Raw genomic sequence first — 18,143 nt, 5'->3', positions numbered from 1 at the left:
CGGCCCGGGCCGAAGAAGAGGATTGGTGCGCCGGGGGGCGGGTTTGGGCGCGGGGAGCATAAAGGCGCCGGACGCCAGGCGCGGACTTGGTTTTCTGCTCGCTGCGCTCCGCCTCTCGGCCACGTGCATTTCCAGCTCCCGCGCCGCAGCGCAGCATCTCCGGGCGCCTGCGTCGAAAGGTCAGTGCGGAGGCGGCCGGACGGTCCCCCTGCAGCTGACCCCAGAGGCTGAGCCCCTTTGAAACAGAGGCCGACTTCGCGGGGGTCGCCTGATCCCCCTGGCCCGATTGCTGTGACCGGGCGCGGCGCCGCAGACTGCGCTCCCGGGCGCGAGCGCGGGTCCCCAGCCGTCACCGCGGAGCCCGGGGGCCGGGGAAGGGCCGGGGCGCTGCTGGGGTCGGCAGACGTGGCACCCGGCCCTTCTTACTTTTTGGAAGGTCACCCTTTGCCAGGAAATATGGGTGGGAGCGGCTCTTCTCATAAAACCGGTTTATCCAGTCATTTCCCGCAGAGGGGTGGCCCCATTCCCTTTCCAGAGCGAGCCGGCAGGCCGAGGCCGGAGACCCGCGTGCGTCTCAAGTCCCCGCGTCTTTTTGAGTTCCCTCTGCCGGGCAGGTGTGCATGAGAGGGCGTGGGGCGCCTCTCCGCAGAGCCAGACCTCCGTTTAAGACTCACCCTCTGTGGCTCACGCTTAGGGCTCCGGGAATTCTTCCCCCTGACCATTTCTGGCTTTCGGATTATCCCCGTATTAAGTGTGGACTTTATCAGCTTGTTGATGGAGTCTACACGGACTGAGCAGTTTGCTAACTGCTTTTATAAATTGCTTTTATCAAATACTCTGAACGGTCCAATATGGTGGTCCTGTCATTGTCCCCTTTCTAAGGATGGGGAAACTTGAGGTTTCGCAAGATAGTGTACATAGACTGCAGACGCACGGCGAGGGAGGCCGTGTCTGGCCTTGAACCCCCTGGTCGGGTCTGTGCTGTCCTGGGGAGGAGGGGGAGCCCAGCTGGAAGGGAGGAGGGGCGGGGTGGGGAAGGTGCCCCTGCGGTACGACGGAGAGTTTCTTCTTTGTCCTGTCTTAGATACCTGATGTTTTCTCTTGAGGGAGAAGAGTAGGGGTGGTGGAAGCAAGGTTTGAGACTCAAAGGACCTGGTTTCCACCCCCTTCTTTTGATAGTCAGTATTTGCCTGACCTTGGGCGGGTCAGTTCATCTTGCAAAATGGAGAAAAGATCCCAGTTTCACAGTTCCTGTGAGGGTCAGATAGGAGTTCAGGAAAACAGATGCGTCTCCAGCGCACAGTCGTTGAGGTGCCTGATTTTTCCTTGGATCATTACTCTGAAGAGGACACATTTGTTGTTATGCTTTAGAGGACTGGCGGATGTAAAGTGGAGACTGCCTTTCCAAATGTCTTACAAGGGTTAGTGGTCCTTAAAGCAGAGGGAGAGAGCGGGGGAACCCAGGTGGGTATGGTCAGCACTGGGAGAGGGCACTGGGGCCAGGAAGTTGTCAGCTGGGCAGCGGCTGACCTTTGGTGAAAGCAGTTTCACGGGGTTCAGAGCAAGACACCCCACTTGGAGGGGCAGGGAATTAGGGTTTGGGGCCGTGGGAACACTCTGGACACCCCTAAGACTGGAGGGAAAGGGAAAGACGAGTAATGGAGTAAGATTTCAGCAGGTTTATAAGCAGAGGGAAAAGAACCATTTAGGGGGTTCAGTGAGTGAGCTTGAGAGTTTGGAAGGGACTGGGGTTTGATGGGTTTCTGGAGCAGCATTCATCTCCACCCCGTGAATTTTCTAGGTCCTCAGCAATATATGTATGCAGCGACCAATTCTTAGGGCCAGGTTTTTTTTTTTTTATTTTAAATTGTGGTTTCAATCACATAACATAAAGTTTACCATCTTAACCATTTTTAAGTATACAGCTCAGTAGTATATTCAGTGTTGTGCAGCAGATCTCTAGAACTGTTTTATGTTGCAAAACTAAAACCACACCTGTTAATTAAACAGTAGAATCCCCTCCCCCTTTCCCCAGCCCTTGGCAACTACCTTTCTACTTACTGTTTTTATGATTTTTTTTATTACTTAAGAGCACTCCTATAAGTCGTCAGTGGAATCATATTGTATTTGGCCTTTTGTGACTAGCTTATTTCACTCATCATAATGTCTTCCAAGTTCTGCATCTTGTTGCCTGTGACACAGCGTCCCTTTTCAAGGCTGAATAATATACCATCGCATATGTGTACCACATTTTCTTTATCCATTCATCTGTTGGGGGTCGGATACTTTTAGCGTCTTGCTTAATGTGCTGGAGACATTACTTAATACATCCTTATTTACTGTCTCCCTGCTGAGAATGACTAGAACTAGAAATTTGGGGAAATCACAAGATAGAGAGAACGTTGAGGGAAACTGATGGTGCACCCTTAGGAAAAAGGCCTATTTTGTTGGTCTTCAATATTTCAAATTGCCATTTCTTTTAATATTCCTGAAATAGAATTACCTGTTTTCAGAGCAATCACAATCACAGTTTTTTCTTTCCCTAAGAAACTGAAGTAATTTTTTCTGACAACGGGGGCATTCTGTTTATTGTGGTGTAGACAAAGCCCTGATATTTCTTAGTTTCTCCTTTCTGTCCACCTGCTCGACACAGTGTTTGAGCTCTGAAGTGCGCCTGGCACTTCTTGGAAGTGCTTGGCAGAGCTCAGCTCCACAGGAAAGGTGGCTGTGTTGTCCTGGCACCTGAAACCAACACTCTCAGAACTAAGCTTCTTTGTCTTCGTCCCTCACCTGCTTCTCCAGGAAGCCCAGGTTTGCAGCAGTGTACCTTAGAGACCTCGGTGTCCTCTATTCCATCACCAGCCAAAGCCAGTTGAGCTGAGTCTGTATCTCCACCATCCCCTCCCCACCACCCCCTTCATGATGTCACTGCTTTCTCAGAATTAATGCAGAAGAGGTAAACGGACTATTTAAAATGGAAATCTGACCTTTCATCTTTGATGGTTTCCCTCTGTCAGTTTAGTAACTCGCTTGGCAAAGCAAGTTTTACTTTAGAACAGCTGTTCTCAAAGTGTGATCTGGGGAACCCTGGGGTTCCCTGAGACCTTTGTAGGGTCCATGAGGTGAAAACTATTATAAAAATAATACTATTATTTGCTTTGTTTCGTTTTTTTTCTCTCACAGGTGTATGATGGGGTTTTCCAGAGGCTGTGTAACTGGTAATGAGCTTTTCCTCTGATGGCTAATGAGATGTGTGGTAGTGCTTCTGTGTTTCTAGAATCTTCTGAGGATAGTAGGCCTAGCGTATAAATATGTGCATTTTCAGAGATGAACTCTGTCTGTTCTTAGCACTTGTGTGCATTGTTAGTAGCTGCCTTCAGTTACACCTGCTGTCATCTCTGGGGCCTCATTTGCTTTTAATAAGTCATACATTGAAATGCCTAAGTTGAGCCTTTGTGACTAGATGGAAAAATAACAAAAAGTAAATATACTTTGTAGTCTTGATGTGAAAACTTCGGAATTTTTAAATGGTACAAAAATTCTTTTGAACTTAATATTTTATTCTAAAATAAAAGGGTATTTATGTTTTTATATTTAAGGATAGATCATTGGCTTAAAAGGGGGGATATTAGAGAACTTGATTTTTTTTTCAACTCAAAACTGTACCATCTATGTCTCTAAATACTGGGAAAAAAAATGAAATGACATAACAGTTCTCTGACTCATGGAAAGAGGAATTTACTCCAGATAAATGTGCAAAACTAATCCATGAGAATGTGAAAGTCTTCCTCAGCTTTACAGAAGTTAGAAATTTACCTTCTATGTCTCATGCCACCGAACTTTTAAAAATAATATTTTCGTGGCAATAGCATTATTCTGAGACCAACCATTCCGTCATGTAAAGAAAAAGGAGATGAATGAATTAAATGTAGATATGATGAGCTCTTTAAAAGCCCAAAATTATTTGTTACAACTTTCCAAACTAGAAAAGAAAAGCCTATTGAAGTGTCTTCAAGGATAGGTTATCAAATTGCAGTGCCTGGAGAAACACACAATAAAGCCTTGCTTGGATGAAAAAGCATTGAAAGGAATCAGAGCACTGCCACCTCTAATAATACAGGGATTTGTCAAATTAAAGATTTAGCTGCAAACGTGAAGACTGACTAGAGGTTTATTTTCACCTTACAAATGGAAGAGTTTGTAGCTATGGTAGGACTTACCGTTTTTGTCTTCATCTGGTGTCGGTGCCAACCAGTCACCAAAGAATATCTTTTTAGTGGCTGGTGACAAACAGTGTCAAAGTAGTCAGTATAGAATAACTTTTTTTTTTTTTTTTTGGATGTCATGGTTTATTCTGGAGCAACTGTGTTGAATTTGTGCTGACGGTGCACAGGTTACACCGACTGCACAAGTCAAGTGGTGGTACCAGGCTGGACAGCCATGGGGTTCTTCACTGCTGTGTGCTTTCAATATAAAATAAAAATTTGAAAGCTTAAGAATGCCCTTTTTGAAACAGTAAAAGTGATTAGCTTTACTAAATCTTGACCCTTGAGACATATCTTTTTAGTGTGTCATGTGAGAATGGATGATTGAAATATGATGGTTGTCTTGAGATAAAGCATTGAACTGTGAGCTAAACTAGCCACTTTTTTTTTCATGAAGAACCATTTTTGCTTGAAAGAATGACTGACCAACCGTGGTTATTCGGCATACCTGGATAATCGGCATACATTTTCTAAAAAATGAACCAAATGAGCCTGTCAAGGAAACAACAAATGGCATTTGTTGCAAATTAACTGATACCCACTACTGTGAACTTGACAGCTTCTCAATACTTAGGGATTTTCTGATGAGATCAGTGATATCAACCAGGAAGACTTTGAGATTGTGCAGTAAAGTGTGTTAACATTTGGAAGCTCTGCATGACTCCCTGAGACAATATTTTCCAAAAGACCAATGCGTGAAATTACAAAATCATGCAGAAGTAAAAGACCTATTCAAAGTGTTAGATGGACCAGTGGATTTTAAGTTAACAGGTACAAAAGGTTCACTGATCATGGCTTCAGGTTCCACCTTGCAACTGACCTTTAAGAAACTACCATGTGTTTAGTTTGGGGAGAGCCAAGATGAGTATCCAGAATTATCTGAAGAGGCTTTTAAAATGCTGCTGCCTTTCCCCACTGCTTTGCTATGTAAGTCTGGATTTTCCTCATTTACTTCAATCAAAGCACCAGACAGACTGAATGCAGAAGCAGATGTGGGAATTAGCCGTCTTCTCTCAAGGAAGACTGACATACAAATGTAAAACGGTGGCACTCTTAGTAAATTTTTGTTTGTTTTGGAAAATATAGTTATTTTCATAAAAATGTTTGCTAACATGTTTGTTGATTTTAAATGAATTCATGCATTAAACATTTCTCAGTTTTGCTTTCTGTTACAGCAAATATTGTTAGATAGAACCCACGTAAACAAAAGCTCTCTGTCCTTAATTTTTCAGGGTGTAAAGGAGCCCTGAGACCAGAAAAGTTGAGAACTGCTGCCTTAAAATTATTAACTTGAACTTGGCAGTGGCAAGATAATAATGTTGACTTGTAATAGATACATGCTGTGAATGGTTGGGGGGTTTTTTGGTTTTGTTTTTACTGTCCATGCACTGTTAATCAAAGCAGTCCCATAATATGGACAACAGTGCCGCTTGGCGGTTAAGAACTGGGCTCCCCGAGGAGGATGGTGGTTGCCATGGTTAAATGCTGTAATACAGGCCTGTGGCATGTAGGGAGCATCCAATGTGGGCTAGTGATAGTAGCGGAATGAGAACTAGCTCAATCATGAATTGTCCTCATTAAACTAAAATACCTCATATGCAACCAAGAATGTGAGCCTCCTTCGTGCTTTTCCCTTTTGGGGAAAGAAAAGATGAATAGAGTTGCACCTATTTTGTATCTTCAGGGTTTGCCTTTTCCCTGACTCCAGCCTCTTCAAACTTGAAAGGGAAAACAAACTTTTTCACCTGTGGCCGTCATTTCTTTGCTTTTGGGAAGTGGGAACTGCCTCTGAGTTTTACACGTTCTGGTAAATCTAGCTGCTTCATGGCTTCCTCACCATCCCCTTGAACTTGCTGAAATAAGTGGGTCTAAGAATCAGAGTTCTTACCTGCTCTCAGGTGTCGACGGCGGCCGCACGGATGATTTAAACAGATGTTTGAAGAAAAATGCGGGCCTCTCCTGTAATGTGGACCACCCTGGACGCCTCCCTTCCAATCCTGAGATGCGCCAGCAGCAGGTTGTCCTCTGCTTATTTGGGAAAGTTAACCAGATGAAGGGCCCCAGGAGCTCGGCAGGGCTGCGTCTGATGGTGGGGACCCTCAGGGACCAAGCCACTGACCCGACAGAAGCCACACCTTATTTCACTGTCCAGAAGAACAGGACTGCGGAGGCTCAGGAAAGGGTGTGAAGGCACATGGTTTCAGAAGATTGTCTTTTCCTTTTGTTTTCTATAATCAGGACTCCAGGGATTGCAGGAAAGGTCCTGCTGCATCTGGCGCTTTAACTTAGAATTCTGCTACCTGCTCCAGGCCCTGGGTTGAGTGTGACACCAGGCTCAGTTCAGATCTTAAAGGGGAACTGACTTTAGTGGTGGTTTACCTTTTTCTCCTCATGATGCAGCATGTGAGATGATTGAGATCTGGCTGTTTCTTGGCGAGGGGGTTGGGCACCAGAGTGGACTCTCGTGGCTCCGGTACAGGTCCTGTTAGAAATCTTACAGCTGACGGAGGTGGAGGTCACAGGGCTGTGTGCAGAGGGCAGAGGTCTGACGTCCCAGGGCCGGGCAGGAAGGCCGCTGTTAAAACCAGTGGAGCAACCCCTGCAGCTCTGAGTTACTCTTGTGACGTGCTTGCCTGGGTAAAGCAGACAGGGAAGAGGAGCTGAACTAAAATAAAATACCCATGATCTGGGAAGAGAGGAGAAAATGGCTTTTCTAACTGAATCTTTCTAAAGAGATGGCAGTGAAACGGGAATTAGTTACAGCTTAATAAACATTGCTGGGGGCCTTTTTATGTTGTCCGTTTTCTTTTCTTGTTTGGCTCATCCTGAAGATAACATCTGAGTTAGCGCAAGATTTACAGGACTCTGTGCTACTGAATCTGGGACCCATTTGCACCTCGGTGGTGCGTGGACAGATGATAACAGTTGCAGAGATTTGAGGCCTTCGCTAGGATCCGTGACTTGGTGTCTCTGGGGTGGACCGCTCTGTACACAGTAACGTCCTCTGTGGCTTTGGATCCCAGTTGATGTCAGCACTGCACGGCTCCAGTTCTAAATCTGGCCAGCCTTTGTTTGTCTGCACTTTGCACGAGCAACGTTTATCCCCTTGTCACAGGGCTGGGCTTGCAGATGGCTCTTGAACGGCTCCCTGTTGGCGCACTCAGCGGTCTCTTTAGTTTGGTTCGTGAATCCAGAACGTGGTTTTGCTCACGAGCTGGCGATCCTAGTGTTAGTTTTGGTTAACGAGTTTGTGTTTCGAGGGGTCGGGAGAGTGAGCAGTTCTATACTGAACTCTCCTCCTCTTGCGTTCCAGGCTGTCTGCCGCGAGCATGCCGGTGGTCAGGATGCTGCGGGAGGTTGCCGGCCGGATGCTGCAGGGCCCGGCCTGTGGCTGCCGGACGCCCGCCCTGCCCTGCCGGTTTCTGGGCACCTCCCCTCGGCAGATTCCAGCGGATGCCAACTTCCACTCCACCTCGTTCTCTGAAGCAGACCCGCCACGTGTCTTAATTACAGGTTGGGTTTTTCTTTTTTCCACATTTGTGACTTCGTTCTTTTCTCTTCTGTGTGTCTGTGCATTTGTTTTTGGAACATCTAGCATGCCACCGGGTAACACTTACTAATCAGAGACTCTTTTCACTGTTGGCTTCTTCTGGAATGTTGCAAGTCCCCAGTTCTTAATTTGACACTATTTCCAAGGCTTGGTTTCCCAGCCAAAATCTTTTATTGTCTGAAGGGAAGACCTAGGAACCTGGGGGCCGAAAAGCTGCAGTGAGACTTGGTTCCCCTTTCCTGCCAGGAATGGCCTAGGAGCCAAGGGTCACGGGCAGAACATGGACTCTGAAGACTCTGGAATCGGGTGCCTCTTTCCTCGGCCAAGTTTCTCGGCCCAGGTGGTCTCCGTTCGGCTGTGTGCTGGAGACGAAGGAGATAACCAGCGTCTGTCCTAGGAGCTCCTCACTGGCACCTTGTGTTGCCTGCATCTTATTGTGGCCAGACTTGCTCCCTGACCCTCCTCACCCTGTGTCCACCCAACACCTGTTACTGTCCCCTCCCCGCTCACTGCAAACTTGACTGTCTGTCCACAGGTCCTTCTAGCCCACCCAAGCCCGCCTCTGATTTTGATTGACATGTTTTATTGTCCTCTCTTTGCCAGATTTCTGTCCCTTGGCTTCACATCATTGTGCTTCTTCCGTTCCTCTGTGTGTGTGTGTGTGTGTGTGTGTGTGTGTGTGTGTGTGTGTATGTGTGTCTGTGTCTGTGTCTGTGTGTCTGTCTGTCTCTCTCACTGCCGCCGCCGCCTCCTCTCCTGCTGTAAATGGGCTGGAAGGAAGGTCTGTTCCCTCTGCATTCCCCCCCCCATCACTTGCCCAGCTTCTTGTCTGTGTTGTTTGATTCCCTCCTCTCTCCACCAACAGCATCTTCCAGGGACCAGGGTTACTGTCACTGGGCTGGTTGTAGTCCCTTGTTAACACATGCTGACAGGAAATCCGCTTTCTGTATCTTCCTGCTTCGTTAATTTCTCCCAAGTGAAGTTTACACTTGTATCCCCCATGTGTGCCCCCGGACCCCCAGCGCTCCCATTTCCACCAAGGGCATTTGTAAGTCTCCAAATTAGGATGCTCTAATACTCATTTTTAATGTTCTCAGCAGTTCCTTGTCCATCCAGTTATTTGGCCTTTTTTAGGTGCCGTTTGTCCCCTCGCTTCCCCCTTCCTGTCCCACTGTGGGTCTGATGGAGGAGGGTGCTCTGGATAATCCCACCAGAGGCTGATCTCATACTGGCATATCTGGCTTTGAGTATTCTGCTTCCTAGCCCATCAAGTGATGAAGACGATGCTGGTCATGGACTCCTGGCCCGGGGAGCCAGGAGGTGGTCCTGCTCTCTCGTGACTGTTCGCTTCCTGCCCCCTGGCTTCCCCTCGGCCACCCCGCGCTGGGAGGCGCTTTGTCTCTGAAACTGACCTGGCCTGTGCTGATCTCTGTCCCGGCTCGGAGAAGCTCTCTGAGATCTATCAGGCAACGGGGCTCTACCTAACTTGCTGAGGCTGCCAGGAGAGTCTCACTCTGTTGTTTCATTCCGGGAATAATTGAATTGGTTAGATTTGCATTAAAGATTTGTTATTTTACTTCTTCTTCCAGGGGGTCTTGGCCAGCTTGGAGTGGGGCTTGCTAGCTTTTTGAGGTAAGAGCCCTGAGTTGAAATGGAAAATCTGAGGTTTTTGGTGTGTGAAGCTTGTCTGTGGCTCCACTGGACCACTGAATCTTTCTCTCTCCTCTTGCTCCTGACCGTTTTACAATAGCGTTATCTATGGGCCCGTTTAGAATGCATTTCATTGAGCCTGTTAGTATCAGAGACATTGTTTCAGGTCCCTGACTCAGCGTCCCCCACTCTGGTCCTCTGCCTTTTCTAAGCTCAACAGAATAGGACACCCACCTCTAAATGAGTCACTTGAGTTTCAGGTGTTTGGGGGCAGAGGGAAGTGCGTGTAGAGACTGAGAAGGAACAGTGTGCGATTTGGAGGGAGTGGGAGGGAAGGATAAGAGGAGAGAGGAACGAGGGGGAGAGGCTCAGGGGCACCAGGGAGAAGTGGGTGAGGGATACAGGGATGCTGCCGAGGTGGGGCAGAAGCAGGAGATGCAGCCGCCAGCGTGGCCGGAACTGACAGGGTGGGAGTTGAGGACGAAGAGGGAGGAAGGGCATGAAAAGGAGGCACTTGGAGGCCCACGGGCACTACAGTTCCTGTTGGAAAGACTGTTTTCATAGGACCTGTTATGTCCTCGATCAAACGCGCGTGTTTGATTTCCCTGTAGGAAGCGATTTGGGAAGGACAACGTGATTCTGTCCGACATTCGGAAGCCGCCCGAGCACGTCTTCCTTAGCGGTAAGAGGACTGCGGTTGGAGGGGCAGCTCCGGAGTCAGTGTCACAGCAACTCCCCAGGCCTGTGAATTAAAGGAGGAGGAGTATTTGAGGCACATTTGTGTCACTTCTAAGTGTCTCGTGTTTTCGTCCCCATTAGTTCTGTAGCACGTCTAGGGGACAGCTGCTGCTCGTTCAGGTGAGGCAGGGACAGGCGAGGTCTTTGGAACTTGAAGTAAAGTTTTCGGATAATATCTTGGGATATTCTTTGGAGCTGTATCTTTGGAATAAAAACTTTGAGTCCTGTTTTTTGGAGTTTTTAGTTAACTTAGCTCAGAGAGAAAATGGAAATCAGGTTTTGTAATGAGGAAATTGGAACTTTAAATTTTGGAAGGTAGCTATGCTCACCACTATACCACCAACACAAGGAACTTTCAATTTTGGAGAAATTAATCCTCATTTTTCAGCACGGATTTGCTCTTAAACTACTGGGCGCCCACACAAGCCTCATGCTCCTCTAGCCAAGTCTTCTACCACCTCAGAAACATTTTTTTAATCACATTTCCTGGTCCTTCCTGGTTCTGCGACAGCCTTTTGCTGCTGACCGTGGGGAAGAGCGCTAATTTGCTGAAAGTAGGGGCGTTGGCATTGCACAAAATCAGCTCTACCTCTAGCCTGACCGGGGGTGGCGAACTCACGATGCATGGTTCCTCTGTACCACGGTGTGTGTGGCTTGTTTTGTAAAACCCTTTTCTCTATTCCTTTAAAACATGCAGCCTGTAAGCAGAGGGAAACCGCCATGTGCCTGTAGGTTTGGCGTGAACAGCTGCCTGGTTGTCTGCCAGTTCTTACTTTTACTCTGTTTAATCCTGGCCAGTTACTTAACCTCTCTGTGCCTCAGTTTCCTCATCAGCAAAATACCTGCCTCAGGGACTGAGAGAGAGCTAAATACACGGAAAGCCCTGAGCACAGAGCCTGGCTGGTTTAAGAACTGTTAGCTGTTGTTACGGAGGCAATTGCGGATTGTTCTTCTTCCTTAAGAAAAATGTTGGGTGGTGTCCGAGTGGTTCAGTTACCAAGTTGGTGCGAATAGAATTCGAAGTCAGAGCAAGAGGGGACAAGATCCACTTAGCTTTTCAAGCCCCCGACTCTCTCCCTTCCCTGATCTCACTGCTCCTTGTAGGCCCGTTTATTTATTCCGACATCCTGGATTACAAGAACCTTCGGGAGACCGTGGTGAACAACCGCGTCACTTGGCTGTTTCACTACAGCGCTCTGCTCAGCGCAGTGGGCGAAGCAAACGTGTCCCTGGCAAGAGCCGTGAACATCACTGGTGGGTCTCCGGGTCTTGCGCCAGCGGTCTCTTTGCTGAACTCCCCAGCACTTTGGGAGGAGGCTGCCCGGGTTACGACGTCTGCTCGTTGCAGGGCTGCACAATGTTCTGGACGTTGCGGCGGAACACGGCCTGCGGTTGTTTGTGCCAAGCACCATCGGGGCTTTCGGACCGACTTCTCCGCGGAACCCAGCCCCCGATCTCTGTATTCAGAGACCCAGGACTATCTACGGAGTGTCCAAGGTCCACGCGGAGCTCATGGGGGAGGTAAGCATCGCTTGGCGAGACGGCCCAGGGTTGCCTTTTCTTACCTCGAACACCTGCTGACTCATCCTCGGTTGGGGGGGGGCTTTCTCCCTCCCCCAGCCCTGCCCCTGGAAATGCTCATGAACTGATTGTGTTTGCCAAGTGGCGGTCCCAGCTCCGGGCGGGTCCTAGCCCTGTGATGACACTCAGCGTTTCCTGCACGGCTCTCAAACGGCACCTCCTCTTTTGCTCGCTTCCCGTCTCATTTGCACCGCACTGATCTTTCAGGCTCCCAATGCCGGTAGTTTTTGCATTATGGAAACTTCAGAACATCTTTTGGGTCTTATTTTTTTACATTCTCTGTCTTTATAGCTCTACAGTGCATTTTAGCTGGTGTCTGAGCCTTCAGCTGACAAATCACAGTTGCCATCCTGCCCTGTCCTCCTCCCATGGCCGCAGTGCAGGACAGGCTCGTGGACATTTGTTCAGGACAGTGAGCAGGGGGTCCCTTGCAGAGAAAGGTGGGAAATCCCTGCTTACTGTAGGCCGATTTATTCTCTGCTCTGTTGTCTAGTGATGCTATCACGAGAATGATGATTCTTTGAAGAGAAAAACTTCAGAGTTATTAAAAGAAAGTGACTCAGTTCGAGAGTCTTCATTTTTTTAAGGAGTGTTTTAATGTGAATGTTTGGGATGATACTTCAGAAAAAGACATTTATTTGCATTGCTCTACCTGATTTAAAAGATTCTTTTGAAAGTGAGTTTTCCCTTTCTCGTAGTATTATTACTACCGGTATGGGTTAGACTTCCGCTGCCTGAGATACCCTGGGATCATTTCTGCTGACTCTCAGCCTGGAGGAGGAACAACTGGTAAGTGTTTTCGATTTCTTTTCTGACGTAAGGTAAGTTTGCTAATTGCCAGGCAGAGTGGGGACAGACCATGTGCTGATCGGAGTTGAGCATCCTTGTTCCTTGCTGAGGGGGGTAGTGCATCTGAGAAGCTCATTGTACCCTTTTGACTTGGACGTACGTGTTCAGGGCAGCTCTTGCTGGTGGTGTAAATTCAGTGAGATTGGCCACCAGCCCACAGTGCTGGAATCAAACAGACCGTTTTTGAGAACAAGCTTGTTACCCACACTGTGGGAAGACACCGAAAGAGAAATAGCCTCTTTCTTTGAATACACCTTAGCTTCTTAATACAGAGATCTATTAAAATAGCCACTCTGCATTGCGTATTAAGAGAGAACAAAGCCTTGCTCCTGTGGTGGTGGTTATTATTTATCCAAATCACCTTAGTTTTTATTTCAGAAAAGCTTGTCCAAAAATGAGTGTGGCTTAGTGCGCATCTCTAGTACAGCCAGTTACTTTGCTGTATTATACATTGGTGAGTGAAGCGCCAGGCATGGTAACATCATTTTTTATTTTTGAGGTATAGTTGATTTATAGCATTTATAACTTTCAGGTGTACAGCACGGTGATTCACAATTTTTAAAGATTATACTCTTTCTATAGTTCCTATAATATATTGGCTATATTCCTTATGCTGAACAACGTATCTTTATAGTTTATTAATTTTATACATACTAGTTTGTACCTCTTAGTCCCCTCCCCCTCCCTTGCCCCTCCTTCTTCCCTCTCCTGGCTAGTAACCACTAGTTTGTTTTCTATATCTGAGTCTTTTTATATTCACTAGTTTGCTGTTTTTTAGATTTCACATAAATCTAACATACAATATTTGTCTATCTCTGTCTGACTTGTTTCACTTGGAATAATACCCTCCAAGTTCATCCATGTTGTTGCAAATGGCAAGATTTCTTTCTTTTTTATGGCTGAGTAATATTCCATTGTGTGCATGCACCACAGCTTCTTTACCCAGTTATCTGGTGATGGACACTAAGCTGGCTTCCATGTCTTGGCTGTTGTAAATGATGCTGCTGTGAACAATGGGGTGCATGCACCTTTTTGCAGTCATGTTTTGTTTTCTTTGGATGTATCCCCAGGAGTGGAATTGCTGGGTCGTGTGGTAGTTTTGTTTTAGTTTTTTTCGGGAACCTCCATACTGTTTTCCACATCTTTGTTGCTCTTACTGTTTTGGATTCAAGCATGTGTTCTATTCAGTAACTCTCACGTCAGAGATCCTTCCCATGTGAGGGGTTCTGAGATAGCGTCAAAGATAATTGACAAAACTGGAGAGATTTTAAGAGCCTTTGGTTTTGGTTACTTTAAAAAAGTTTTCGCCTTAACATGGTGCTTCTCCAAGTGTGCACTGGGGCCTGCTCGGGATCTTTGAGGGGTCCAGAAGGTTAAAAGTATTTTCATATCAATACTGAGATGTTGTTTGCCTCTCTCACTCTCCGTGGAGAGTTTTTCCAAGGCTACGTGATACATGTAGCACAGTGGACTGAACACAGAAGCAGGTAGACCAGCTGTCTCTCAGTAAGCCAGACAGTAAAGAGATTTTCAGAATGTAAAACACGTCATTCTTTGCAATAAATTTTCTTCTGTTTGGAAAATATGTTCTTTTTCACATGAGATATCCTACATATGAATGTGTGATGAGTTTATTATTGTCAAAATGTAGAAATATTTTTAAAAATTCTCAGTTAATTTCTGGGATAGTTGATACTGCTGTAACTCACATTAATGGCCTCTTTCGGGGGAGGGGGTCCTCTGTTTTTTAAGTGCATAGAGAGGCTCTGAGAGTAGGACAGTTAAGAACCACTGCCTTAATCCAAGAGGCTTGCTCGTGCTTTTGTTGCGAGAAGACCCACAGACGAGGTTCTCTTTCAGACTATGCGGTGCAGATCTTCCACAGCGCTGTCAAGAACGGCAGGTTTGAGTGCAACCTGGAACCCGGCACGCGGCTCCCGATGATGTACATTGATGACTGTCTCCGGGCCACCCTGGAGGTCATGGAGGCCCCGGCCGAGTCCCTCTCCATGCGGACCTACAACATCAATGCCATGAGCTTCACCCCCGCGGAGCTGGCCCAGGAGGTCCTCAAGCACATCCCGGAATTCCAGATCACGTACAACGTGGACTCTGTCCGCCAGGCCATAGGTTGGTAGCTCGCTGTGAACCCCCGTCCAAACCAAAACTAGGGTTTAGTTCTCCCCGCGAGTCCCCCGAGGACATAAACCATGGAGGCGCAGGGGAGCCCAGCGCCTCCCCAGGGGGCCCGACACCTTCTGGAGGAGGAAGTGCTGGGACCAGAGCCAGCATGTGCTGTGGTTTTGGGAAACGCTCTCTAAAGTGGGTGGACTAGAACCACCCCAGATCCACAGCTTGTCTGCACTTCGCCGTGTGACAGTTTAAACATAAAACGAGCAGATGCAGTGTGAGAATAGCCCTGGGTTCTCAAATGCTGCGACTGCTACTCTGAGTGCCTCTTGAGCCCAGTAGCCCCATGTCACAAGTGTGCGTGAAGCTTTACTAGTAGGTGACCGCTCCCCGCGCCTGGCGGTAGCTGGCTTCCGCCGGCATCTAGGCTGAGGAGGTGACGGCTGATGCGCATGATAGCCGCTCTTCTGCTCAAGGGGGGATTTCAAAGAGGAAATTTCTTTTGTGGATGACAGACCTTGATTTTAAATGTTCTAGCCCTTTCTGCAGATCTAGAGCCCACATAACGTAAGGTCCTCTCCCATGTCTTGTCCTAGCGGATAGTTGGCCGATGAACTTTGATGACAGCAACGCTCGGAAGGACTGGGGGTGGAAACACGATTTTGACCTCCCGGAGCTGGTGACGACCATGTTGAATTTCCACGGTTCCGAGAGCAGAATTGCCCAAGCCAACTGAAGGGGCCGGAGGAAAAGCTCGTGAGTCTCGGGCGGCAGGGGGTAAACCAGAACAACCCCAAGTCTCCAGACCCCAAGGAATCCAGACAATCTGGAGTTGAAGGACTAATGGGACTAAATTTTTGCAGCTCATATTGAACTACCAGGTGGAAGACTGTGTTGGCTTTAGCGTTTTCTCAGTGCTGGAGGTTTGGTGGTAGGACTTCTGAATCTTTGCTGTTTGCCTAAACTTGTCCAAACACACATACCACAGAATGAAAGCTTAAGTCATAATAGTTTCCATTTCCTTAATTAAGATGAAGCCACCATTTCTGGGAAGGTGGAAGTATGTGACGTTTGTATTAAATTAAAGTTAATTTAAATATCACTCCTAAGACTCCATTATTCTCTTGACTAAGACCAAAGATTAAGATTACATTTTAAAGATTACCAAAAATGATCTCCTGATGTGAAAGAATCCTTCACTATCCCATCAGAACATAAAAGATATCTGATGTATTAATCCCGAGTTCACAATGTTCAAGAGATTTTAACCCTGTCATAAATAATCACTTCTGATTTTTCTACAAGAAGATATATTTGTAGTAAATTAAGGACATCAGAGATGATCTAACTAGTAAGGGGGAGCATCTCTTATTTTGATTGCCTTCCTGTTGGTGAGCTGAGGGGTGGTGACCAGGACTACGATCCCCACCTGCAGTGTCGGTCTTCCGTCTCCCGAGGTCTTGTTTCTGAGCTCTCCCCTTCAGGTGGACTCGATCAGTGGGATGGGAATCTCGAAGGACCACCATTATTCTCTTCCAGCTGCAACCCCCTAGTTTAGACCAGATCCAAACACGATCCTCTAAAGAGAACTCCTCGCTGCAGCCCGTTTGCACACGTAGATGCACCTTCAGAAAAGCTCCTCTAACCCTGTGAGGCAATTACTATACAAATATATACAGATGTATTTTATCTCAACTTTACTGAGATACATTTCACATACCGTAAAAGTCACTCATTTGAAGTTTACGATTTGGTGATTTTTTAGCACATTCACAGAGTGCAGCCATCACTGGGGTCTACTTTGAGGCCATTTCAGCATCCCACAAAGACACCCTCCCCAGCCTAGGCAACCACTAATTGACTTCCTGTGTCTATGGATTTCCCTGCTCTGGACACTTCACGTCGGTGGAATCACACAGCATGTGTCCTTTCGTTTCTGGCTTCTTTCGCCTGGTGTAGTGTGTTCAGGGTCCATCCATGCTGTGGCGTGTGTCAGGACTTCATTTTATCGCTAACTGGTATTTCATTGTGTGAATGTACCACATTCTGTTTGTCCATTCATCATTTGAGGGATGTTCAGGTGGTTTGCACTTTTTAGTTAATTAGGAATAAATGCCGTTATGAATATCTGTAGATAATTACGTTTTGGAGCTCTGTTTGTTCTGTTGTTTATTTCTGTTTGTTCAGTTTGGAAAAACGACTCTTAAGCCCTCTTAATTATTCTCAGTTATCCTAACGGAACAGAAATGAATTCCTTCCTTCCATGAGAAGGGAAGAAGCAACTGACTTGAGTGGCCCTTTGTCCCGTAGACCTTCGTTGTCTTGCACGTCCACCAGGTTCCTTGGATGACCTTGTAATTACGGCCCTTTGGAGGGATTTGTCCTGGAATGGTTTCCTTTAATCTTCCTAAATCTATAAATACACCTCTGGGAGAAATTCGAAGCATGAAAAAACAATGACTGCTTCAGACTGTAAGGGTGATTCTTACTCAGACAGCTCTGCGCTTGAAGACTAAAATTAGAGTTGCCCTTTCTGTCTAAACACTTGATGTCTGGTGTACATCTTGGGATCCCAGGAGATGACTCAATGTTTTACTATAAAAAGCTTTCTTTTCTGTTAGGAGAAAGAGTTTTTTTTATGGTTAATTTGGAAATGATCAGAAAAGCTACTGTGAAGGGGGAAGTGTGGGTTTCACCACAAAAGTAGTTTTTTGATTTTAAGAGGAGAATACAAAGGGTACCTTGGCCCTGGTGTTTTTCATCTTGAAGATTTCCATAGGCTTCCAACGTGGTGACCAGGCCTGTTGGTGTGTTTCCTGGGTGACGTGGCCACCATGTGTCTCCACGAACGTCACAGCCCGTGCATTGTTCAAAATCGGGAAACAGGCTCCGGGCAGTGAGTGCTGGGGTGCTGTTCAGGACACTTACTGTAGAAGGGCGTGGTGGGTGCTGATAGCAGTTGCTAACTCGCATAGGCCAGATCGCCAGTTTATTCCTGCATTTTATGGTAAGGGCGTGAGCGTTTTTGAAAGACACGAACATTTTTTTTTTTCATTTAAAAATATTTCTATTGAGAATTCAAACCATTAAAAGATAATGTAATGGAAAAAAGTTTTCTTCTCCTTTAAACCCAACCAATAACTGATGTTGACAGTATAGTGTGTGCCTGCACTCCCCCGTGCTCACACAGCATAATAGTAGATGACAAACCGCTTTTTTTTTTAAACCATAAAAGTAGTGCTAAGACAACATTGCTGAAAGTTTTGGAAAGGAGTCAAGTGCAATTTTTTTTTTCAGTTGAAGTATAGTCAGTTTACAATGTTGTGTCAGTTTCTGGTGTATACCATAATAGTTCAGTCACATGTATATGCATATATTTG

General features: G+C 46.6%; 1 protein-coding gene across 1 annotated transcript; it reads left to right on the top strand.

Annotated features, from left to right (window-relative positions):
- Positions 1 to 24: 24 nt before the first annotated feature.
- On the top strand, positions 25 to 15,865 carry LOC102530092 (L-threonine 3-dehydrogenase, mitochondrial). The gene is made up of 9 exons (XM_072952575.1): positions 25 to 179; positions 7,579 to 7,778; positions 9,405 to 9,447; positions 10,077 to 10,147; positions 11,308 to 11,457; positions 11,552 to 11,724; positions 12,483 to 12,573; positions 14,494 to 14,763; positions 15,360 to 15,865. Exons 2-9 carry the CDS (start codon positions 7,595 to 7,597, stop codon positions 15,497 to 15,499), a joined length of 1,122 nt encoding a protein of 373 aa, XP_072808676.1. The 5' UTR covers positions 25 to 179; positions 7,579 to 7,594; the 3' UTR covers positions 15,500 to 15,865.
- The last annotated feature ends 2,278 nt before the right edge of the window (positions 15,866 to 18,143 follow it).

Source organism: Vicugna pacos, chromosome 31 (assembly GCF_048564905.1).
Source record: "Vicugna pacos chromosome 31, VicPac4, whole genome shotgun sequence".
Taxonomy (NCBI): Eukaryota; Metazoa; Chordata; class Mammalia; order Artiodactyla; family Camelidae; genus Vicugna; species Vicugna pacos.
Note: the sequence above shows the minus strand (reverse complement) of the source record. Positions and strands in the feature narration are given on the sequence as shown.